Below are 22,658 nucleotides of genomic sequence, written 5' to 3'. Positions count from 1 at the left end.
GATTTAACGGGGGCTTGCGAAACTTTTTTTTGCAAGGACACGGGGGTTTTCCCCCTTTCCCTTCCTGAAAATGGGAAAAAACCCCCCCCCTTGAACCCCTCGGCATCCCCTGCTGCAGGTAGTTTTTTTTCTGGCCCAACTTCCATAGTAACCGCAAATCTTGCGCATCGGAACCCGCTGTCGCGCCACGGCATCCGCCCCCACGGCGTGCGCGGCGCGCGTCCGTACAGCCCGGTCCCGACAGCTGCGCAGCGCGAAGAAGAGGGGCGACGCGACGCCCTCGCCGAGCGTCAGGCTCAGATTTCCACCTGCGCCATCTTTGTCGTCACCGGAAAAGAGCTCGAGCGTCTCCGTGACGATCTCGTCAAACTCGGCCGTGAAGGCGTCAAAGGCTAGGTCGGTCGGGTCATGGCAGCAGCAAAAGTGCACGTACAGGACCAGCCAGTAGAGGCGCACGACGCGCAGCTCCTTGCGGGCCGCAACGTCGAGGGCCGGAAGACGCCGTGCGTACTCGCGCAGCACGGGGGTCCAGCGGTGCAGCTGGGCGAGGAAGACCTTTTGCTTGGCGCGGATGGCGGCCCTGTAACGCGCGCCGGGGCCGGTGCCGGTGCCGTGCGGGTCCAGACGGGGCACGTAGGTCGCCTTGCTGATGAAGACGATGCTAAAGGTGAAGAAGCGGCCCCAGTAGGCCATGAGCTTGGCCATGGAGTCGTGGCCCGGCTGGGGCAGGCGCGCGTCGTCGGGCACGCACTTGAGCTGGTAGAGCTGGCCGTCCTGACGGGCGAGCTGGTTGGAGTAGTCGAGCATGACGGCGAGGCAGGGCAGGTTGTGCTCAATGTCGTCGAGGTCTTCCTCCTTCTCCTTGTGGCCCGGCGCGCTCTGCTCCAGGTTGCCCTCGTACAGCGTGATGGAGCTCCGGAGGAGGGCGAGGCCGCAGTTGAGAAGCGTCTTGGCGCCTTCGTTGTTGCCCTGCATGAACTCGTAGACGATGAGGATGAGGGTCATGAGGTGGACGCACCGCGGCGAGAGGGTCGTCGGATCCTGGAAGCTCTTGCGAAAGCCGGCGACGGCCTTGAGGTGGTGGCGCAGGGCGTGCTTGTGGTGCTCGTTGACGATCTGCTTGTGCGTCCAGGGGGTCAGCACCGACGGTCGGCCCCCACGCAGGGGCTCGTCGTTGGCCGAGGCGGGCACTTCTGCCACGGCCATGGTCAGGGCGCCGACGGCCAGGATGCAGTGGCGTATGCAGTCGTCCCGCATGCCGGCTTCGAGGACGATGCGCGACCACAGGTCCTTGTACCGGTACCCCGCCAGGTGCGGGACCAAACGGTGCCGAAACAGGTCGTAGTAGACAACGTCGAGTCCCTCGAGCAGCGGCACGCCCAGAAAGGAGGGCGGCATGCCCGCTCGAGGGCGGATCGGGCGGTGGTAGTGGCGCTGGTGTGTGCCCTTCGGCTGGCTGGCCTCCTCGCTGGACGAATGACAAGGGCCGGCGGCGGTGGTCGAGGCTACCGTTTCATTGTGGGGGAAGTACCCGTCACATTCGACGTCGGCCTTGTGACAGCGGGCACACGTGGGTTTCCGCTCGTCACATTTGACGCGGCGGATCTTGCAGGTCAGACATCCCGTGCGGACCTTGGGCCTGCTCGCGCGTTTCTTTTTGAGGGGAGGCGCGGGCAACGGAGGGGCGCGCGGGTCGATCTCCTTGAAGAGGGGCGGCGGCCTCGGCGGTCGTGGTCTCAGCAGAGGCGCGGGGGGCCTCGCGAGCGCCGAGAGTTTGTTATTCTCGGGCATCACGGACGCGGCGTTCTCTCGCCGCAGAGGCTCTCGCCGCAGAGGCTCTCGCCGCAGAGGCTCTCGCCGCAGAGGCTCTCGATGCAGAGTCTCTCGTCGCAAAGGGTCGGTACCGAGATGGTGTGACCCGTCGGCGAGGGGTGATGAGATGAAGGGGAGCACGACGTTGTGGCGGCGGCATTGGCGTCATTGTTCCACGCGGGAGCCGGGGACGTCTCAATGTCTTGGGAGGTCCTTACTGGTTGCAGGTTATATACGAGCGGCGGCACCCATATGGTGGCGACGAGAACTGAGGGCGCCATGCCGACTTGGATCGGTGTCTCCGTGGGTGAGGCTGTGATGCAGCTGTGGTGCAGGATCGTGTAGTTGGTGAGAAGCCGCAGCTGGCACGAACGTCTATCGATTGGTAGAAGCGGTGTGAAGCGGGCAGGAGATGGAAGCTCATTGATTGGCCAAAATGGTGCTCGTAAAGATGGACCAATCATACCGGCTCAAAAGCACAGGGCCAGTCAGATTCGGTTGCGGGCGAGTGACTGGACTTGGCAGGTGCTTTCCATGTGCCTTATGTCAGCACACACACCTGCCTTGCATTGGCTTTGGCTTCCAAGCCTTCTTACTCCTGATCTCACCATCTCGTCGACACCCCCACGATCCCATTCTCCCGGATAGGTAAAGGCCCTCTTCCTTTTTAGCCGTGCCTCACATGCACATGCGCCGCACAGATGACACCAAGGCAAGCCAATGTGGTAGATTCACCTTTATTTTTATTTTTTCTTGGTTTTTTCTTGGGGCAGGCCTACAAACGAGCCCCACTCGATCGAGGACTTGGGCTCGGTGACATGGCCAAGTCTTCGTACCTCATTAGTCTGTACGGCTGACATGGCGGCAAGCCTGCCTCTTCGCCTTCAGCCAATGGCCTCGACGCTCAACTGCGGCGCATGCCGAACCGCGAGCCTGAATGCGATATGGCCAGCAGCGAAGAAGGGATGATATAAATGGAAATAGAGTCCCACCACTGGGCGAGCGAGGCGGCACATCATCATCAGGGTACACGTGAGGGCCTCGCCTCCTTGCTCCATCTACCTCACCACCCACCGCCCCTCGCCAACGAAGCAACGATGGAAGACTTCGACTTTATCGTCGTCGGTGGTACGTGCGAGAATGCTGACATGCTCTTTCTCGTCATGCCCTTTCTCGTCGTCATGCCCTGCGGCGCTGAACCCAGCTGACACGGACAATTTACAGATGGCCCATCTGCCGTGACCATTGCCCAACGTCTGGCGTCGTCGTCGAGCCGGCCCAGCGTCCTCCATCTTCAAGCCTGGCATGCCCAACGCCCGGATGGCACTGCGCCCGCCGTCGATCCATGCTCCTGGTCCCAGCCGTTGATGTCGACACCTCAGGCGCACCTCGGCGGCCGGGCGTTGTCGCTGGCCGCTGGACATGCGCTCGGTGGCGCCTCGACGTCGGACGCCTACCTCGATGCGTGGGCTGAAAGCGTCGGCGATGCCTCGTACCGTGCCAGTGGCCAAGGTGCTCGATCCGAGCCCCAACACGTCTTCGCTGGTCATACGAAGCCCCCCAATTTGACTGTCGACTGCCTGTCACAACCAGACAGGATCATCTTCGATGGGAAGAAGGCCACTGGTATCTCGACCAGCAACGGAACAGGTACCATCTCTCCACATGCCAGAAGCTCTTCACCGCTTCAGCTGACCCCCCCATGCAGTCCATGCCTCGAAGGAGATTCTTTTATGTGCAGGTGCGCTGCGTACACCTCAGCTTCTGCTTCTCTCCGGCATTGGGCCGAGAGACCACCTCGCTGCACTCGGAATCCCACTCGTTTGCGCCCTCCCTATCGGCAAGGCTCTCAAAGACAGTCTCATGATCCCTGTGCTGTGGGAAGTTGGCCCGGCTTTCACCGACTCTGCAGATTGGCTTTTTGACCCCGAGACGATGCGAGCACACATTCGGCAGTTTCTCAACCTCGAGACGAACCTGGGAAAAGACCACCCCAGCCTTCTTCCCATTGTCTCAGGTCAGTCGGATGCTGTTCTGGATTCGAAGGATATACCGACGCTGTCCCCGCGCTCGCAAGACTTGATCAGGCATCCAGCAACCTCGCATTGGGAATTTTGTGTCTTGCCAACCGGTGGCTCACCCAACTCAGGTCGGCGACTGCTCCAAATCAATGCCTATCCACAAGTCGTCTGCTCTACGGGTTCCCTTCAGCTGGCGTCCAAAGACGCCGCAGACCCTCCGCTCGTCGACCCGAACTATCTCTCACAGGCCATCGACCGTCAGAATGCCGTTGATGCTGTACGCATGGTGACCCGGTTCTTTGCCGTTCTGGCGTCCCTCTCGAACGACATCCTCGGTCCCCACAGCGCACCTGCCAGCGACGACGAAGCCGATGTGCTCGCGTTCATCAAAGAGTCTGCCGCGACGGCGCGTCATTACTCTGGCGCCACGCCCATGAGGACACGTCAGGACGAACAAGCCTGCGTCGACGCCGACTTTTGTGTTCTGGGAGTCGAGGGGTTGAGAGTGACTGATCTCAGTGTGACACCTCTCCTACCTGTGATCTGCTCTCAAATTACGCCAAACATTCTCGGGTCGATCCTCGCTGAAAAATTAATCCAGAAACATAGCCTCGAGTGAGCAGGGCCATTATGAGCATGACATTTCGGAGCTGAAACATACTTTGACTTTTACATGTATATTTTACTCTGACATTTCCGTGTATATTATACTCTGCCATTTACATTTATAGAAAGGGTATACCAATACTTTGTGAGGCCCCAACACCACACGCCCCGCATGCCACGACTGTAATGTGAATTGCCGCGGTAGCACTCCGACATCGCACTGCAGCGTGGCCGCTTTCTCACCTCGTACCCGTCACAATGCCGCCCTTGCGCCTCTTTTCGACGACGACGCGCAGATGATCCTTGGGTCTCAGGGTGAAGTTTGGGTTGGCATACTCCACGTCGCCATTCTGCCCCGGCGGTGCAGTGAAGCCAAATTCCCGCACCATTTCGATGATCATGACCTTCAGGGTGAGCATGGCGAACGCCTTGCCAATGCACCCACGGGCCCCGTGCAGGAACGGCACGAATGAATAGGGGTCACGACCCAGGCCCGGCTCCCTCTTTTCGCCACGCTCGTCCCATCGTCCGGGACGGAAAGCCTCGGCGTCGGGGCCCCAGATGTGCGTGTTGAAATGGGTGACCGCTGGCACGATGACGACCAAAGTGCCTTTGGGGATGAGCGTGTTCGCGAGCGTGACGTCCTCGGACGCTTCTCGCGGCAGGAAGAGGGCTACATCGGCGTCAGCTGGGTTGAACTCATACGAAGCGCGACATCCACCACATACCTGGGCTGTAGACGCGCAGCAGCTCGCGCACGAAATTGTTCAGATGGCGGAGACTCTCTATCTCGCCGTACTGCGGATTCCATGCTGCCTCCGGCTTGCCCCGGTAGAGAGCCTCGACCTCGGCGTGGAGCTGCGCCTGTACGTCCGACCTTGTCGAGAGGACGTGGGACGCCCATGTGAGCGCCGTCCCGATGGTCTCGTGTCCGCCGGCGATGAAGTTGAGGACCTGTTTTTTTTTGGTACACGTCAGCACGACAGGGTGCATGGCAGTCTGAGGAATGGTATCAGGGTCACTCCACGAAATCGAGCAGCTCTTGGTCGTCCCAGTCTTCCTGCCTCGGCGGATCCGCCGACACTCTTCGAGAATAAAACTCAGCAGGTCGCGGCCTTCTCCGATGGGGACCATGGTTTCCCTTGCCAGCGCCCCCGTCAGGCCTCTCGCCAGGCCCCTCACGCCGCCGCAGCACGCGCTGCTTCTGCAGCTGCAGCTTGCCGAGGAGCATCTGCCGGATGAGCGCATTGTCGCGGAGCCAGCGCCGGTTTAGCGGCAACGGCAGCCACGCGCGCAGGGGCACGTGGCCGTCGAGAAACGTGAGGACGTGGCCGAGGCGCGGCTGGTGGATGATGCGGTCGTAGACGGCGTGGAAGCAGGCCGACGCCGTCGAGAGGCTGCCGAGGTCGTAGCCTATGCTTGCGATGGCGAGCACGTCGAGCGCTGCCTTTTGGAAAAAGGGTTCCACCGTCACGGTCTTCGCGGCGTCGGGACCCATGTCTCTGCCGAGGGCCGCGCTGAGCTCTTTGGCTTTTCCCTGGAGGACGGGCAGGAGCCTTTTGACGTTGCTAAGAGAAAAGGGGCCTTGGCCGTGTTAGATGAGGGTACAGAGCTTCTCTTCGAGACAAAGAATCGGGGGCAAAACGGACGACTCAGCTGGTTCCTCTGACGCTTGTGGATTTCGCCCTCGGCAAAGAGGATGCCGTGGCCCGTGATGGGGCTGAACATGCGGGCGGCAATCTTCGGCTTGCAGAAGGAGTAGGACTTGGTCTGCTGCATCTCCTTGAGCACTGCTGGGCTGTTGATCATAATGGTCTCCGAGTTGCCGATTGACAGGTAGCGGATCAGGGGCTCGTCCGGCCACCTGCGCATCCAGTCGAGGAAGACGTCCACGGGCCCCGGCGTGAGGAGCTGCTTGGCCATCTGACCGATGAAGAAATGGCCGTCCTATGTGACGCTGTCAGTGAAATCTCTCGGTCAAGGTGTCCAGCCACAAAAGGAAGGAGCCGGACTCAGACTGACCGTGGGACCGGGCAAGTGTCGCAGCCTGGAGACATAGCGGGGATACACGAAGACGCGGTATGCTTTGAAAAGACTGTACTGAGCAATGAAAGCAAGAAGAAAGATGCGCAGCGGCGAGAGGCCTACGTCAAGCGCTGACTGGGCAGAGCCAACGGCCAGGACCAGTCCAGCAATGACGCTGATCTCGAGATGCATAGCGCCGTGATTCGACGGCTGTGAAGAGAGGAAAGAGTCGAGCAAAGCTGAGAGGTGTCCTTGAAGACAAACGGGGACCGAGGAGGCCTTGCCAAGCTACCTCTTTATCGTATCGTCACCGCGGTAGGAACTGTGCCGTATGCCAGAGAGGTCTGCTTCTCTCGAGTCAGAGAAGTGAGCGGCGAGGACCGGCCGGCCCGCCAGGCAAAGTGATACGACATGCCTTCCTGCCCTATTTGTAGTTTGGCCTCGACTATCGACTACAGACCTCTCATGTTTGAAAATAGAATGGGGGCTGCTCACTTGGATCCGAAAAGGGAGTCAAAGGATGCGCTCTGTCCAGGTGATCCCGCCAACCGCTTCTCGCATACGACCATCATGTGCTTCAGGTTATGCAGACCAGCTCCAAGGACCGTCATCACCCATAAGCCTCCCGTCATCGATCGTTAATAGCCTAACGGGGCGTCGGATCTGACCAGTCGGGGGCTCACATGTCCTCTGCTCCCGATGCAGCGTTACACACCACCGAACAGCCTCAGTCAGAAGAAACATCAGATTCCGCAGCCTTCCGTTTCCTGGGTCTCGAGGCCAGAACCACAATGGAAGTTCATGGGGACGATACTACTCATACGTTGGGAAAATTCCACACCGGCCTCCCTCGCAGCGAGTTGAGATGGCTTCTGTCCCCCATCCAGCGTCGCACGACGACTGCGGAACCAAGATCCGTCGGTCCTCGCCAGCCAGCTGAGACAGCGGACAGAGATTCATCTCCCATCGTCCTCCTAAGACACGCGTCCCAATGAGCCTATCTGGACCTCGACGCTATTGACGCTGCGTGACACCCGGCCCTGAGGCACGCCTGGGAAACCTCGCAAGACTGGTCGTATCGGGCAAGTTCGAGACCAGAGAGCACCGACGGAGGAGGAAAGGATGGCCACAAGGTGGAGACTCAGTATCATCGCCGCACCTCAGAAGAGGAGGGGGTGTGAGGATAGTTCTCGGTCGGCAGTGACGCGGCGGGGGTCCGCGACGTCGTACAACACGCTGCGAGAAATAATGTTTAGTGATAGACCCCCATGCGGGCGCCCGGCCGATTTCACAACGTCTCTGGCGTTTGCCGGATCTGAGGACGTTTTAAGCCCCCCCCCCCCCCTTTTCCCCTGGCCGAGTCATGGACGATTGTCTCTGATCCAGCAGGGCTCTTCCGATCGATCACGCAATGACCCTGCTCGCGGCACCCTGACCACAGCGGGCTGGGAGGTCCAAGACGCCCACTCGTGGAGATACGACTGTGGCTGACATTGAGCCAGTCGATCTCGAGACCGTGATTTTTCGGGCGCGGGGTCAACATATTGTGTGATCCCGAGCTTGGTGCGCGGGTTTGGTATTGATGAGCGCATTGGCAACAGCACGGGTATTGGACCAGAGCGTCGGTTCATGTAGGCGAGCTGGAGGACGGCGTTCGCATCTGGGACGCAGCCATAGACTCATTGCAGAGATTTTAAGACGTCATCATCACCAACTTATCATCCTGAATGACAACATGAACCAAACACCATGGTTTGTTGCCCTTCCTTTCAAAGTATTAAACGGCTAGTCTTCCGGTGTACTTGAGCCATGGTCAAGACTGGTATCAAACATGCACTGCTATTTTGGCCAGACGTCACTTGACTTGGCCCAATACCGCGCTGCGGGCACCGCATATGTCGAAGCATGATGCACGTAAGGCCAAGTATCAAGACATGTTTCGAGGACTGTCACCTACTCGACTTTTCAGCACTGGTGACAGACTCTTTAACATTGACATAGACGCTTTGAAGCAGATTCGTTAGCATGTCGTTCTAAATCAAATTCGAAAGATCAGGATTGCATTTGTCATGAGGACAACCTTCAGGGGGTTTTAACACAATCGGTTGAAAAGACCCTCATGAAGAAATTTACGACTCTGGGAGATTGAATGCAGCAGTGAAGTTGCAGGAAACATTGATAGGGTCCCTATCCTCGATGAGAAGCAGTCATCGCTCATGTCCAAGTACGACAACGACATAAATTTGCTCCACTCGCTCTCTTCTTATTTGATATAGCTTTCAATCCGTTCACTAAGTCTTGATAGTCCGCATGAATCAGACGGCACGCGGCTGCCTGTATGATACCGAGAGCGGACCCGGTATGCGGAGAAATCGTGGCAATGCCTCGGCTCGATTGGAAAAGCATTCGTGACAAGGAGCTAGCAAAGCGACTTATGGATAATCTAATGAAACTTTAATGGGTGAAGGCATACGCTTGACACATAGCTAGACTTACGTTGACGCCGCTATCTTTTACAACGGATGTTCCCTTTTTAAGAGCTGCAGAGATCCTCCTAGTTGCGGGGGGCCAGCATTCAGATGTATCACAACCCCGTACCGATTGTCTATTGCCTGCGGACCACGTGTTCAAGGCCTTTCCGCTCTGCTCCAAACCACGCACTGATAGGTCATCACAAGGCAGCAGGTACTGTTCCACCTGCCATGACCATCCCGGCCTCCTCTTCGGCCGAGAATGCACTCAATAGCTGGTGCGCGGAGTCGGGGCGATATCTCTGTCCCGTCGTAACATGCAATGGCACGGAAACCTGGTGTCCGCTGCGACACAGGCACGTGTTTGACTTTGCTAAAAGAGAGCTCGGTCAAGCAGAGCCAGTCAACAGTGAATCGGCTGCGCGCAACATTGGTCAGTCGTGCAATGCCAATACCGATAGCTTCCGACACTTGCTTACCCTCTCCACGAATCTTCCAGCCAGTGTTCGTCTGTGTGGTCCCAATCCATGGGGCTTGTCATTTGCGCGACCCCACAGAATCGCTGGCTATCAATCGTTTCGTCAGCATTTCCACTGCCTCCTGAACTGGCTGCAATGTGATTCAGCTTACCTTTTTATGACTGAGAAGAAGAACACAACTTTACCGCCTGATCTGGTATGGCCTTTCTCAATGATCTTGTTCACGCGCGGACTAGAGGTCCAGATACCGTGAGCGATGCTGGTCTCAATATCCGTCTGGTTATCTGATCGCAAAACGAAATATCGTGTCTAATTCCTGCTAGTTGGTAACGAAGCACCACAAATTTCGGATTTCAACATACCGTTTCTAACGACAGCGCTTGGAAGCTCGGCAACAGACCACTCCTGTCTAGCTGGAGGCCAGCCTGAGTGCTCATCAGCGTTCCTGCGTCACTTGCAGGTGCAGCTGCGCCCGGTGTCAGTCGTAGATTCGACCAGGCCAGTGATGGTAATGAGGCGGGGGTGACGCCATCACGATGGCGCATCGTTATGTCTTCGTCTTGAGGGTAGTCTTCCACGAAAAGTCTGTCTTAGTCAGTCTACTGCTGTTACGGTTTGACTCTGAGAGGCATATTTCACTCACGGCTCGTCATCCTCGGAGTCAACAACCTCGACCTTGATCTCTTTCAGCCAGGGATGCTTCACGGCAACGCTGGCAGACGGTCGCATGGCAGGATGTGGTGTCAATAAGCCGCCAATAAAATCACGACAGGCGTCCGAGGGGTGCACCCCAAAGACTCCGTCATACTGAACCGAGCGAGTGCCATGGACGTGGCCTACCAGGTCCGAGACGTTGGGAAACGGGTGCCGCTTCATGAGCAGCTCCAGGGCTATCACGCCAATGGCCCACATGTCCACTGTCACCGAATATGCTGCACTTGGGTTGTTTTGGGCGTTAAACCCCAGCACCTCGGGTGCCATGTATCCGAAAGTACCAATATGCATTGTTCGAAGATAAGTCCCACCTTCGAGAGCCTGCTTGCTGATGCCAAAATCAGCAATCCGTACGGACCACCTTGGCGAAGTCGATGCGACTAGAATATTCTGCCACGCGTGAGTACCGATTTCCAACCGACCGTTGCAGAATGGTCACCTACAGCCGGCTTCAGATCACGATGTGCAAAGCCACTGGCATGCATATAGTTGATACCTCGTGTTAATTGGCGAACTATGTGGCTTGTCAGGTTCTCGGTAAATGGCGACTGAGAATCCATGAATCTGCGTAGGTCTCCGAGAGGATAATACTCCATGGTTATGAAGACGGATTTCGCATTTTCGAACCATCCACGCGTCCTTACAAAGAACGGTGCATACTGTTGCCCGAGTGATCAGGAAACTGTGCTGAATACTGCCGGGGGACTATGATGACAAGTGCTCAAACTCACATTTGGCTGAGAGAACTTCGCTATTGCCTCCAATTCCTTCATGTAGTCCCAGTGGTGACCGTCGGGCATTCTTTTGCTGATCTCTTTGACAGCTCTCACGCGATGTGACGACGACTGGAAGCGCACACTTGGGTGTCCTCTTAGCCGTTCGAAGCGGACCACACCGAAAGAACCTCGGCCAATGGTGGGCTCGATGTCCCAGAGTTCCTCGAAAACGGTATCTAGGCTCGAGCTGCGCGGTGTGAGGTGCAACATAGACACTCTCCTCTTGTGTTTGACACACCCATCCAGAAACTCGGTCTGTAGCCTGCACCTGAGAACCAAAGGTGATGGCATGTTGGCCCCCACATTGGACCCCATGATGGGCTATAGGCTTGCGCAAAGTAAGTACGCTTCAAATATGGCTGGCAGTCTTTGGACGGTGAGCCGGCATGGTGCCTGATCGTTTCGATACGTTGGTAAGGTAAGATACCTAGTGCTGGATGGTATGAGTCTTATCCTCGTCACCAAAGAACAGCCTCAGCTCACCGTCACGAGACTGCTGAGGAGCCGCGCAGTCAGCCCTGTCTATGCGACAGCAAAACACCTGATGTGGCGTTCCACTCCGCCGCGCAGATCCTCAGCTGGTGACCCAATGCGTTGCTTGGCGGGTGTTCAATAGCAAATAGCGCCTAAGAGGACGGGACCCAATGGATATTGCGGCACAGCCGCCCTCGTTTACAGGGGTTCGTGAGCGGCACCGCCCTCATGGCCTCCCGCTTGCGATGGCTTGGGGGAGCCTCGTGCTACTCCTTGCGCTACGACAAATTATTTATCTTGAGCGTCCTCGCAGAATGCTCTCCCAGTGAAATAATCCCAACAATAGGTCTCATGGTTGCCGAACTACTACTTGCCGTCGCAGGTGTCATCGATGGTTGCATTAAGTGAGTTTGGCTAGGAGGCCAGCGCTACGGCCCGTGCCGCTCCTAAATCGGAGTGTCAGCAGGGCGAAGAAAAGGACGATCGCTAACCACTACAGACTCGCGAATAAAGTCATCACTACTTATCAGTCGTATCGTGGTGCAGATGAACTCATCAATGAGAGACTGGTTCTGGTGCAAGCTCTTTGGACGAAACTTGAAATCCAGCTCAATTTCCTCAAAAAGATCTCATCACAGCTCGACGAGGAGCTGGCACAAAGCCACTTAGACCTCCTCGAGATCCTCAACGGCAAGCTGCTTCAGGCTGTTGCCCGACTCAACGTCTCAACATCTTCCACCTCCAACGACTCGACTCTTAAGCAGAAGACCTCCGAAGTTTGGAGGAAATGGCGCTTCTCAATGGCGAAGAAAGGCCTCGACGAATTGGTGACCGAATTGGAGGCATGGAGAAGCCGTTTTGATCCGACATGGTATCTCATCATTCTGATGAGTAGCACCACCTTAGACACGGCGCTTAAAGAGACAGATACAAAGTCTACCGATTCGACGTCTGTCTGCTCAAGCCCTAGCCCTCTAGACAGCATGCTCGCACTTCGACACGCAATCAGCCCTCCTAAAACACCAATCTCTGGTGAATCGCAGCCAAAGACAAGCTTGAACCTTGATGCGGCTGGTCTCCGCGGCGCAACAGAAACACCAATACCCTTCTCCTCGGCTCGATCCATCGTCAGAGCAGGCTCAAACAGCCTTCTCATTGCCGAGTCTGTCAATGCGCCTCCAGGAACAATCTCACAGGTAAAAGTGGACGTTGAAAATCTTGCCCGGCGCCTCCAGCAGGTTGACCCCCAAACTTTCGGTCTTCTTCGCTGCTACGGTCTACTCAAGCATCAAGATCCCGCCACAAAGGGCCTCAAGTACATCGAAGTCGTCTATCGTGCACCGCAGGATGCCAACCCTCCCATGACCCTCCGCCAGCTTCTTCTCCGGCACCACCCTGTCAGCGCGTCAGCTATTGTGCGGACAGCGAAGCAGCTTGTATACTCCATTAGCTACATACATACTTGTGACTTCGTACACAAGAACATTCGGCCCGACAATATTCTAGTCTTTTCCGATGCCAATTCATCTCTGGGGACAAGCTATCTTCTTGGCTTCAACCAGTTTCGTAGCACCCACTTTCAGACAAACCTGCTCGGCGACGCAGCGTGGCATAGAAACTTATACCGTCATCCGGAACGGCAGGGAAACTTGGTCCAAGAGCGCTACATCATGCAGCACGACATCTACAGTCTGGGCGTCTGTCTGCTCGAACTGGGTCTATGGCGATCATTCGTGTGGTACCCGGACGAGAGCCAAAGCGACACAGCAGCGCCTGTGCCAGGAATCAGTCTTGGGTTGGCTCTCTCCGATTCTCATTTCCAAAAGACCAATACAGGAGGCGACGGGCGGCTGAAGGAGCATTTGGTGGGCATGGCGAAGACCATTCTTCCATCTCGCCTGGGAGATTTGTATACAGACGTGGTTGTGACATGTCTGACATGTTTAGACCCGGAGAATGAAGCTTTTGGAAGTCAAGAGCAGTATTTGGACGAGGATGGTATTGTAGTTGGCGTTCGATTCATCGAAAGTATACTAGACAAAATCTGCCAGATAGTTGTTTGAACTTGAGACAGGCTCAAATGAGACATGATCTGAGATCTTCGACTTTAATTCTCTTTCGCACACACTCAGGAGATGAACTGGAAAAATCAGGCCGTGTTGAACACAGTACGTGAAAGATAAAAGGAAAGGAACATCATAAGTATCTTGAACATCTGCTCAAAGTGATCACATAGTTTGGTGTGATAGAAATGAGATGTGTAATGTGATGATTTTAGCGACCCAAAGATTGAAAAACGCCATGATAGAAATTACAGTTTGAATGGACAGCCGCAGCGCCTGCATATCTCATTGAATGTTGGCGACAATCCATTCATCTTCAGCCAAGGCTTTCGCCGATGATCGCATTGAGGGTTCCCACTGAAGCATCTTCCGCATCATGGCGAGGAACCTTTACTGACTGTCACCCTCGAGGGAAGACTCCATTTCCTCAAGTGACGCACCAGCCAGCAGCCCCGCGTCGGCGCCACGTAGGTCCCCTGTAGCGAAATAACATCCTGTCAGCATGGTGGAGGCGGATGGGTTAAGTGGCCCCATCGCTAACGTCGTCGCACTTACCGGTATCCGTGAAGAATTTGTGGCTCGACCTGCCCGTTTGCAGCAGCGTCTGTGGAGGTGGTCCAAGAAGATCAATAATCTCTGCAAGGTGCGCTCGGCTACGGTATCTCTCGGACTCTGGATCGTGCCCTGTAAACAGGTGACCCCCTTCGAATGGGTCCCAGATCTGCGACGTAATTAGGGCATTTCCCATTCAACCTAGACACTAAAGCGTAGTTTCGTTGGTGGCAATAAGAAAACTCACCACACAGCCCGTGTTCCATATATCGATTGAGTAGGACCATGGTGCTTCGACGATGACTTCGGGTGCCCTGTAGATATCCGGTTGCACGTCCTCCAGGCGTTCGACTTCCCCAACAACGGCTGAGCCGAAGTCACAGAGAACAGGTGCACCCCAGGCTTTTGGCATCTGTAGTTCTCGAGAGACATAGATGCTTCAACCATCCACAGTTTTCCGCGGAGATGGGTCGCTGAGCTCTTCTTCCTCGAATGCTGTGAAGACGGAATCATCTTCGATACCGAACATGATGTTGTCAGCCTTGATATCTACCCACCATAGGTCAGTATAGTCCTCGAAAGATAAGCAGAATGGTTCAATTGAAGGATGAGATCCTTCTAGTTCTCTAACCTACCTGTGTGAACAACCTGGCAGTCTGTGTGTAGGAAGTCCAAAGCTTGAAACATGCGCCGAAGGGTAAAGGCGAGAACGGGCACGGGCAATCTCCCAACTGGATTTCGGTGAAGGAAAGTCAGCAGGTTTTCCCACAATGGAGGATGCACTAAGCATCGATGCGATCCTTCTGGTCCAGCGATATCGAATGAGTCGAGAAGCTCCCTGACTGCGCCGCGACCAGGATGCGTCGAAGAAGCATTAGAAATTCGCCTGTATATAGACACCTCGCGATCTAATTGTTCGCCCATAGACTGTGAGTGAATGAAAAGCTTCAGTGCCACATGTCGACAACCCCTAACATTGCGTCAGCGGAGCTAGTCGTGTGTTCTAGGGCTGATCCACAAGGGAACCCAAGATTATCTTACTCTAGGTCGCGCGCCAACCAAACAGCTGAGCTGGCACCAAAGCATAGCTTTCCTACAATCTGATAGCGATCCTTGAGGACCTGGCCGATGATGACTGGGTAGTACCGCGATGCTTTGTAGTCTGGGAAGAGCTCCTCCTCTACTCTTTCGCCAGGTGGAATGCGTAAGAAATCAGGGTTCGGAAAAGTCAGGGGTTTCCATACTCGGCTGGACCAGGGTACCTTCCGCAAAAAAGACGCCATTTTCTGAGCTTCAGGTTCAAAAACAAACCGATCTTGAGATTAGGTGAGAAGCCGCCGGAGAGACGTTTCAAGGATAGCGGGTCGTGGAGGACAGACTGGCCTGGGTTTGATGCACATTCCAAGACCTCCCCGAGGCCGCCATTCTTCTCAATAAGTACCCACTTTACATAACCAGTTGTCATGTCCCGCATGATCGCTACTATTCATTCAAAGCTGCATTGCTGGGAAGCATTTCCTTAGCCACAGTCAACATGACTAGAAGCTTCAAAGCGCCATGTACGGTTGGTCTATTGTCTGGGTGGCAATTTTGCCAACGAAAAAGGGAGGAGAACCATCGTCAAAGCTGAAGGTTGCGTGTCTTGCGTCAGGCGAAGCCTACGAGTTGATTCGTTATACAAGACCCAATGATAGGTCATGCATACTCAGGCTAAGAGTTGAGCTGGCAAGCTAAACAGAGTCATACATTATGTTTCTCCTCTTCAACCATGGATACATCGATCCAAGGAGCTTCATTCAATATCGTGGACTTCTTTGGCTGCACACTGGTCGGAGGCTCCTGATAGTGACGACGTTGGTGGCAAGCCTCTGTCAATAGAAGGTGTCAGTGCGTGGTTTAGAGCAGAGTGAAGAAGTCTCCCGCAGGGTCCGCAGGTAGTTACAATGTAGGTCTGGGGTCAGAATACATTTGAATTCCGGCCCTCCACAGTTTGGAGGACCCTCCGCAGCCTCCATATATACGTCCTCTCATCGCTCTTAGCCCCTGTCCGACCCCCTGCTTGGCGGCTCCTGGCGGCTCCGCAGGGTCGCCTGACAGAAAGGCAGAAGTCTTGCAGTCATGCGCAGGTTTTTTTCTTGGTCTGAGCCAGAGTCCATCGTGCCTGCAATATGATAATGAAGAGTCTTAATTAGTGTCAAGTCAAAACGCACATGTGAAATTAGACAACTCAACTGAAACATGAGATGAGCCTTTACTATTTTGGCGATTGATACTTGTGCTTCATTGTTTGAAATTGTTGTACGAAGCTCAACTAAAGACCATTTTCTTTTCTTTATGAATGCCTCGAAACTTTCTATTACTGCCCACAACTGAGTGGCGTAGATTAGCTACTCTAAGGCTGATCTGTCTGACGTATACAGGCGTGCCGTTGAGTACTACACTAATAATGGTGAGGAGATTATATTTGTCAAAGACAGATCATAAATTGCAGTCTCTGACCTGTTATAAAAGGTCTGTGAAATCGAATCCATCGAGACGTTGTAGTTGAACCAGTCGTTCTCGTCATCTGTCTGAAAGCTAAGAGTTCGTTGATAAGACACCGCAGGAATGGTGGTAGTCCTTAACATCAACTCCATTGAGATCGTAAAGACTCTGGTTTTGTCATCAGTTTTCGCTTCACGCCTAAAAACAACTTGCGCAGGGCGAGAAACCATCCAAGTTCGAAGCCCTACCTAAAAGTTTGCTGCGGATGTCGCCTGCGGAAGACCCCTCTGCTCTGCCCATACCCTCTCTCTGCAAGTTCCGGCTTATCATACAAGCATCCCTCCAATCAGTAGCGTAGCTCGCCATCGAGACGTGACGTCGGCCCGCCTTGAGGCCCACAGCATATGATCCTTAAAGTTAATGGACGGTTCGCGGGATAGCCTCAATGTCACATGTCTTCAGGGCTGTGATACTACTCTCAACCTGCTTCAGTCCATTTCGGTCTTCTATAGCACTTTTTCTCGCGATGGTATTTGCTTCCCATCACTCCGTTGGTGTGCTGCTTCCGCTCCACGTTTTCACATCCCTAGCAGAGAATCTGCCCGCATGTAGCAATGAGCGATTATGTCGTCCAAAGACAGTGCTGACAGCACGGCGTCCGCTGCGTTGTTGTCCACAGGAAACACTGACCCGCGCTGTGATAGTGCTCGCGAAGTGCAAGGGAATCGACCGTCTGTGAGCCGTAATGTGCGAACATCCGCAGAGCGACATACGCTAAGCCCGCCTCAGCTGGAGCGCAGACTGGCAACCAGTCCCACAAGTCCGGCCGTCCCATGACGTAATGGCTATGATACACCAGAGATGTTCGTGTACTTGAGACGATTCTCGTCTTGTGCCAACGGGGAGGCTCACTCTATTCTTCCTGCGTAGCATACAATCACACGTCACATCGCAACACATCGCAATCGCACACCATGGACTGGACATCCTACATCACACGCACGCCGCTGTCGCCCGAGATGGTGCAGTCCATCCACAGCTCGGACGAAGCCATGTACCCAGCAGGCATCCCCCTCGAGCGCCTCGAGGCCTGGGTTGCCGCGGCGCCGGAGCTGTCCATGGCCCTGCACGCCGGCGACACACTCGTCGGCGTCGTCGTCGCGCTGCCGCTCGCCGTGCCGGCGTGGCGGGACCTCGGCGCGGGCACGCTGCGCGAGTCGGCCATTGATGCGGCGCGGGACGTTTCGCGGACCAAGGGCGACGCCGTCGGCGTGCATGTGTTCCACATTGAGAAGCTGGTCGAGGAGGTGCAGGGGTCCGCCGTCAAAGGCTTTGCGCGGTTTGCCGTCGACGAGTTGGTCAAGGCTGCGCAGGGGGAAGGATACGTTGTCGAGGGGGTGTCCGGTATGTATTTGCTTTTCCCCTTTTTTTGGTTTTTCTTGTGGACAATGGGACAAGAAAACTGTCCGAGGTGTCTGTTGTTGAGAAAACGCCGAGTTGCTGACTGACACACTATCCAGCTCTCACGGCTACGGAAGAGGGGCGGCGAAGTTTCGAGAAGCTCGGTTTCGCGTCGAGTGGGTACAAGGAAGTCTGGGTCAAGTCTCCGTCAGGGGATGGGCCGGCGGTACTTGTCAAGAGTGGGCCGGGGACGGCCGGTGGGATCGACGATGGCAAACAGTCGGACATGGTCGTGGCTGAGGCGCGGATGATGGTAAGGAACGGCACGAACTAGGGAGGGGTCGTGAGCCGTGTGGCATGGAAGAGGAGGCTTCGCTTTCGGAGGTAGAGTGGTGGAGCAGGGGTCGGCATGATGTCAGGCCGCCCTGCCGCCTGGACCGGGTTGGGAGCTGCGAACATAAGCAAAAGCCAGTCATTTCGTGAATTGACTTTCGGCGATAATGACTGATAGGGCTGGGGGGGTCGGTGAAGGTTGATCCGTGTTGAGGCAGGGAGCATGAAGAAGTGAGCATGGCGGGGTGGGGGGAGGGGCAACAGAAGACAAGAGTTTGCAGGAAAAGGGGAATTCGGATTCTGTGTAAGGCACCAACGGTGCTTGATTTACGGATAGTTGCATAAAAGGGCGCAGGAACCGAGGCCGCCTCTCTGCTCTGTAAGCAAGCCGAGGTCCCCCTACTCGCTGGTTGCTGGTGTTGGCCCAATCAAGGACCTTGATGATCTCTCGGGAACGGCGTCATGTCTCTTTTCGTCACAACCCCGCCGCACCCACCAGGCAACGCCGAATCGAAACCAGGCGAACCCATCCATCCTGTACAGCAAACAGCACACCCTTCCTAACCTTACTCGCCTGTCGCCCAGAACGTCAGAATCTCTCCGATCAATCAAATCTCTTGTGCGTCCATGACGTGACAATGGGGTCTGCCGTTGGCGCCTACGCCAAAACACAGGTTGGACCCTGGATTTGTAATGGTGATGGCTGTCGAACGATATAAAGCCTCGACCTGGCCTCCTCCTCCTTGACGTATGCCATCATCTTCACAGCCCCGAGTCCCATCATCCATCAGCACTCTATCGATCCTGCGACACATTGTGCCCCGCAATTTTCCATCCCACAGATACCCCTCAACACCAAAGACAGCCCACCTACACACATATCCACCATGGCGCCCACCTCCAACAAGTCCTTCATCTACAAGAAGGTGCCCCAGGGCTTCCCCGTCCCCGGCCAGGACCTCGTCATCGAGGACAGGCCCATTGACCTCGAGAATGCGCCCCTCCACGGCGGCGTCCTCGTCGAGGTTCTCTACACCTCCTTCGACCCCTACATGCGCGGCCGCATGCGCGATCCTAAGGTCAAGTCATACTCGCCCCCCTTCGACCTCGACCAGCCCATCGTGAGCGCCTCAGTCGTCAAGGTCCTCCGCTCTCGACACGCCCGAGTTCGCCGGTCGGCGACGAGTTCGCCTTCCTTCTACGGCCAGAACGCCCAGTACGCCCGTCATCCCGGCCCCGGCCTACAAGCTCAAGGGCCTCAGCAAGATTCACAACCCTCACAACCTGCCCGCCCACTACTTCATCGGCATCCTCGGCATACCCGGCACCACGGCCTACGAGGGCCTCTACGAGATCGGCAAGCCCGTCGCCGGCGAGACCATCTTCGTCTCCTCGGCCGCCGGCGCCGTCGGCCAGCTCGTCGGCCAGCTCGCCAAGGCTGAGGGCCTCAAGGTCATCGGCTCGGCCGGCTCGCAGGAGAAGATCGACTTCATCATCAACGAGCTCGGCTTCGACGGCGCCTTCAACTACAAGACGGACGAGCCCAACGAGGCCCTCGCGCGCCTGGCCCCCAACGGCATCGACATTTACTGGGACAACGTCGGCGGCGCCCAGCTCGAGGCCGCCCTCAACGCCATCAACAAGAACGGCCGCATCATCGGCTGCGGCTCCATCGTCGACTACAACGTCAAGCCCGAGGACCGCTACGGCGTCAAGAACCTCTTCAACATCATCGGCAAGTCCCTGACCTTCAAGGGCTTCATCGTCAGCCTCACCCCCGAGCGCTACCAGGCCTTCAACGACAAGGTCCAGCCCCTGCTCGCCGACGGCAAGGTCAAGGCCAAGGTCGACATCACCGAGGGCATCGAGAACGCCGCCGAGGGCCTCGTCGGCATTTTCCACGGCAAGAACTTTGGCAAGGCCGTCCTCAAGGTCAAGGCGTGAACTGGTTGGTAGCGTATAGATTGCATATTCATCGGAGCTAGGCGCAGGGGCCTGTCAGGCAGGATTCAATGAAATTTATGACCTTTAATTGCTTCAACATTGTGACTGGTGTCCGTGTGCTGTGCGATCAAGCCAATCATGAATGGTCGAGGATGAATACGTACAGATACATGTCGAGCAGCGAAAGCTGGCCCAAATGTGGTGGTTACAGGATCAGAAAACGCAACATCATGAATACAGGTATGATTGACATTGTCAGTACTACTAGATTGTGTCGTCAATCATGCATTTCATAGTAACATGGTGATGAAATACTGACCCCTCGCATCCACACGTCGTCACTTCCACGCTACGGAGCTGATCCCCTCTATCATGTCGTCCAGCCTGCTTGAGCACAAGTACGCATCATGGAGGGTCATATGTACCTAGTTCATAGTTTTCAAACTCTTATGGGTATATTGTATCTATCGTGCGAATTCACCATGTCACTACCAAAACCTATCATGGCTCGATCCAACCCGTGGCATCCCAGCTCCTTCGTCCAAAAACGAAATGCATCCCGCTTGTAAATAACATGTATCACGCAGCCCCAACAACTCACGACCTGCCAAACAGCTTCTTCGCCGAAACGCGCCTCGAGTCCCGCGACGCCGAAGGGGGATACTCCGTCTCGGCGCCGTACGACCCGTAGCCGTTCTCCACAGGGCTGACCCCGTACTGGTCCTCCGTCCTCAGCTTCTCGGGCCGCGGCGGCGGGGGTGGGGCATGATGCGGCACCGACCGCACCGGCTGCTCCTCGCTGTGCCAATCGCCCGAGCTCTGGGTGCGAGGTGCCTCGACACGGGGCGTTGGCAGACCCTGAGGCGCGCCGTTCGACGCATGGGTGTAGTTGCCGTTCACGACGGCATCAGCCTGGGGTGCCGTGGGCTTGCGCGCCGGGCGATGAGCCTCTGTCGATGCCCTGGGAGGGGGAGGCTGGGTGTTGGAGGACGCGGTAGCTTGTCGTGGGTGCTGTTGGGGGCGTTCCTGGGGGCGCGACTCGTCGTCCTCGTCGGAGGTTTCCTCGATGTCGCGATCTTCATCAGCGTAGGCCCGCAACTCCTTGCGCATGGCGAGGCTGGCGCAAATGTCTCTGGCCTCTTCAATGGCGTTCTTCTGTGTCTTGAGTGCCATCCTCTTGTCACGCGTCTCCTTGTTCTCGGCTGCGATGGCCTCGACGCCATCATCCGCCATACCCATGATGGCGACCGAATTGAAGATGCCATACATGCCCTGAAGCAAGTGACGCTCAATGACTTGCGTAATGGTGTTGCGAATAAAAGTCTTGGCGGCAAGCTCGTAGAAGATCAACATCTTCTCCAAAACCTCCTGCGCCTCATTGTAGGTGCCACCATCCTTTGTCGTCTCGACGTGCCACTTGCGCAGGCGCTCTTCGTACTCGGGATCATAGGGCTGGATCTCAAGGTTCATGTCTTGTGTGAGTCGCTCGAGCTCCTCCTGGGCACTGGCCATGAGGGCCCTCATCTGGGGATCGAGGAACTGCGCGCGCAGCGGTTCCCTCATGCGCTGCGGCCAGGCAAAGTCAATGACCTCACTGAGAAACTCGTTGCAGACGACGCCAAGGTTGTCCTTGTGCTCCTGGGCCAGCTTGGGCCAGTTCTCCGAGTAACTCTGGAAAAGCATGTAGACGGCACGAGGCTTGGGGTCCATGGGAAACTCGGAACCGCGAATCTGGCGCAGAAGCATCTCGACCTCGTGTGCGACGAACTCCTTCTTGCCGCTGTCGCCGAGGGGCACAGCGTTGGGCGCGCGGGGGTCGGTCGATGAGGCAAAGCCAAATTTGCGGCCGTTCTGGCGGATGCGATGCGAAAACTTCTCGTTCTCTTCAATGGCGCGGGCGCGAAGGTTTTGAGCGGGCGTGCCTCGAGGGTCGGCCGTGGCGCGGAAGAAGTTCTTGCGAGGAGGGTTCTTGTAGAAACCGTAAACGGCGGGAATGACGAGCTCCTTGGAGGACGAGAAGAGTTCTACAAGCTCAACCCGCATCTCGGGCACCGTGTCCTTGCCTTCGCCCATGGACTTGAGCTCCGTGTCGCAAGTATCCAGCGCCGTCTGGATCTGTTTCCTGAGCGTCTTAACGTGGCGGCCAATATGACGCTGCAGCTGGACGCTGAGCTTCTGCTTCAGCGCCGGCACACCACACATGGACTCTGGCAGGGCGCGCCACTTGCCGCGGCCGAAGAATTCTTGCTCGCGCTCCTGACGCTCGCGAGCAGTAGGCCAGGGCTGGCCTTGGTCGCGAGGTCCAGGATTCAGCAAGACGTACCAGCCGAGCTTGAAGAAATTGGCCTGGTCTCTGTTCTGGACGAGATCGATAAATTTGTCTTCGAGGCCGATCGACTCGCAAAGATCGGGCTTCGTCAAGACGCCGATGGTGCGGGAACCACTGGGGTCGAACTGGCGGGCTTTCGTGAGGATGGGTGCTTGCACGTAATCGGTGTTACCG

General features: G+C 56.1%; 9 protein-coding genes across 9 annotated transcripts in view; 4 read left to right on the top strand and 5 right to left on the bottom strand.

The window, feature by feature from the left end:
* Nucleotides 1–3: 3 nt before the first annotated feature.
* On the bottom strand, nucleotides 4–1,791 carry VDBG_02399 (C6 zinc finger domain-containing protein; the record flags this gene model as incomplete). Its single annotated transcript, XM_003008165.1, has 1 exon — nucleotides 4–1,791. One exon carries the CDS (start codon nucleotides 1,789–1,791, stop codon nucleotides 4–6), a length of 1,788 nt encoding a protein of 595 aa, XP_003008211.1.
* A 1,118-nt stretch (nucleotides 1,792–2,909) lies between these two features.
* Nucleotides 2,910–4,452, top strand: VDBG_02398 (choline dehydrogenase; the record flags this gene model as incomplete). Its single annotated transcript, XM_003008164.1, has 3 exons — nucleotides 2,910–2,940; nucleotides 3,037–3,462; nucleotides 3,521–4,452. The coding sequence occupies 3 exons, from the start codon at nucleotides 2,910–2,912 to the stop codon at nucleotides 4,450–4,452; spliced, it is 1,389 nt and encodes a 462-aa protein (XP_003008210.1).
* A 226-nt stretch (nucleotides 4,453–4,678) lies between these two features.
* VDBG_02397 (cytochrome P450 3A1) lies at nucleotides 4,679–6,656 on the bottom strand (the record flags this gene model as incomplete). The annotated part of the gene is made up of 5 exons (XM_003008163.1): nucleotides 4,679–5,112; nucleotides 5,168–5,524; nucleotides 5,622–6,023; nucleotides 6,089–6,386; nucleotides 6,462–6,656. The coding sequence occupies 5 exons, from the start codon at nucleotides 6,654–6,656 to the stop codon at nucleotides 4,679–4,681; spliced, it is 1,686 nt and encodes a 561-aa protein (XP_003008209.1).
* A 2,479-nt stretch (nucleotides 6,657–9,135) lies between these two features.
* VDBG_02396 (calcium/calmodulin-dependent protein kinase type 1B) lies at nucleotides 9,136–11,219 on the bottom strand (the record flags this gene model as incomplete). The annotated part of the gene is made up of 6 exons (XM_003008162.1): nucleotides 9,136–9,308; nucleotides 9,415–9,445; nucleotides 9,777–9,999; nucleotides 10,058–10,518; nucleotides 10,572–10,787; nucleotides 10,860–11,219. The coding sequence occupies 6 exons, from the start codon at nucleotides 11,217–11,219 to the stop codon at nucleotides 9,136–9,138; spliced, it is 1,464 nt and encodes a 487-aa protein (XP_003008208.1).
* Nucleotides 11,220–11,606: 387 nt separating this feature from the next.
* VDBG_02395 (conserved hypothetical protein) lies at nucleotides 11,607–13,441 on the top strand (the record flags this gene model as incomplete). The annotated part of the gene is made up of 2 exons (XM_003008161.1): nucleotides 11,607–11,782; nucleotides 11,878–13,441. The coding sequence occupies 2 exons, from the start codon at nucleotides 11,607–11,609 to the stop codon at nucleotides 13,439–13,441; spliced, it is 1,740 nt and encodes a 579-aa protein (XP_003008207.1).
* A 390-nt stretch (nucleotides 13,442–13,831) lies between these two features.
* Nucleotides 13,832–15,276, bottom strand: VDBG_02394 (serine/threonine-protein kinase SRPK3; the record flags this gene model as incomplete). Its single annotated transcript, XM_003008160.1, has 6 exons — nucleotides 13,832–13,935; nucleotides 13,997–14,162; nucleotides 14,241–14,359; nucleotides 14,438–14,542; nucleotides 14,629–14,963; nucleotides 15,035–15,276. 6 exons carry the CDS (start codon nucleotides 15,274–15,276, stop codon nucleotides 13,832–13,834), a joined length of 1,071 nt encoding a protein of 356 aa, XP_003008206.1.
* Nucleotides 15,277–17,451: 2,175 nt separating this feature from the next.
* Nucleotides 17,452–18,212, top strand: VDBG_02393 (predicted protein; the record flags this gene model as incomplete). Its single annotated transcript, XM_003008159.1, has 2 exons — nucleotides 17,452–17,881; nucleotides 17,998–18,212. The coding sequence occupies 2 exons, from the start codon at nucleotides 17,452–17,454 to the stop codon at nucleotides 18,210–18,212; spliced, it is 645 nt and encodes a 214-aa protein (XP_003008205.1).
* Nucleotides 18,213–19,098: 886 nt separating this feature from the next.
* VDBG_02392 (zinc-binding alcohol dehydrogenase domain-containing protein) lies at nucleotides 19,099–20,155 on the top strand (the record flags this gene model as incomplete). The annotated part of the gene is made up of 2 exons (XM_003008158.1): nucleotides 19,099–19,427; nucleotides 19,474–20,155. The coding sequence occupies 2 exons, from the start codon at nucleotides 19,099–19,101 to the stop codon at nucleotides 20,153–20,155; spliced, it is 1,011 nt and encodes a 336-aa protein (XP_003008204.1).
* Nucleotides 20,156–20,752: 597 nt separating this feature from the next.
* VDBG_02391 (conserved hypothetical protein) overlaps nucleotides 20,753–22,658 on the bottom strand; it is a gene marked incomplete at both ends in the record, with an annotated part of 2,560 nt that continues 654 nt past the window's right edge. Inside the window, one exon of the mRNA XM_003008157.1 lies at nucleotides 20,753–22,598. Within this exon, the coding sequence (XP_003008203.1) occupies nucleotides 20,753–22,598 (1,846 nt within the window). The remainder of the gene's footprint in view (nucleotides 22,599–22,658) is intronic.

This window comes from Verticillium alfalfae, genomic scaffold (genome assembly GCF_000150825.1).
Source record: "Verticillium alfalfae VaMs.102 supercont1.2 genomic scaffold, whole genome shotgun sequence".
NCBI lineage: Eukaryota > Fungi > Ascomycota > Sordariomycetes > Glomerellales > Plectosphaerellaceae > Verticillium > Verticillium alfalfae.
This window is presented reverse-complemented; position numbering and strand designations above follow the sequence as displayed.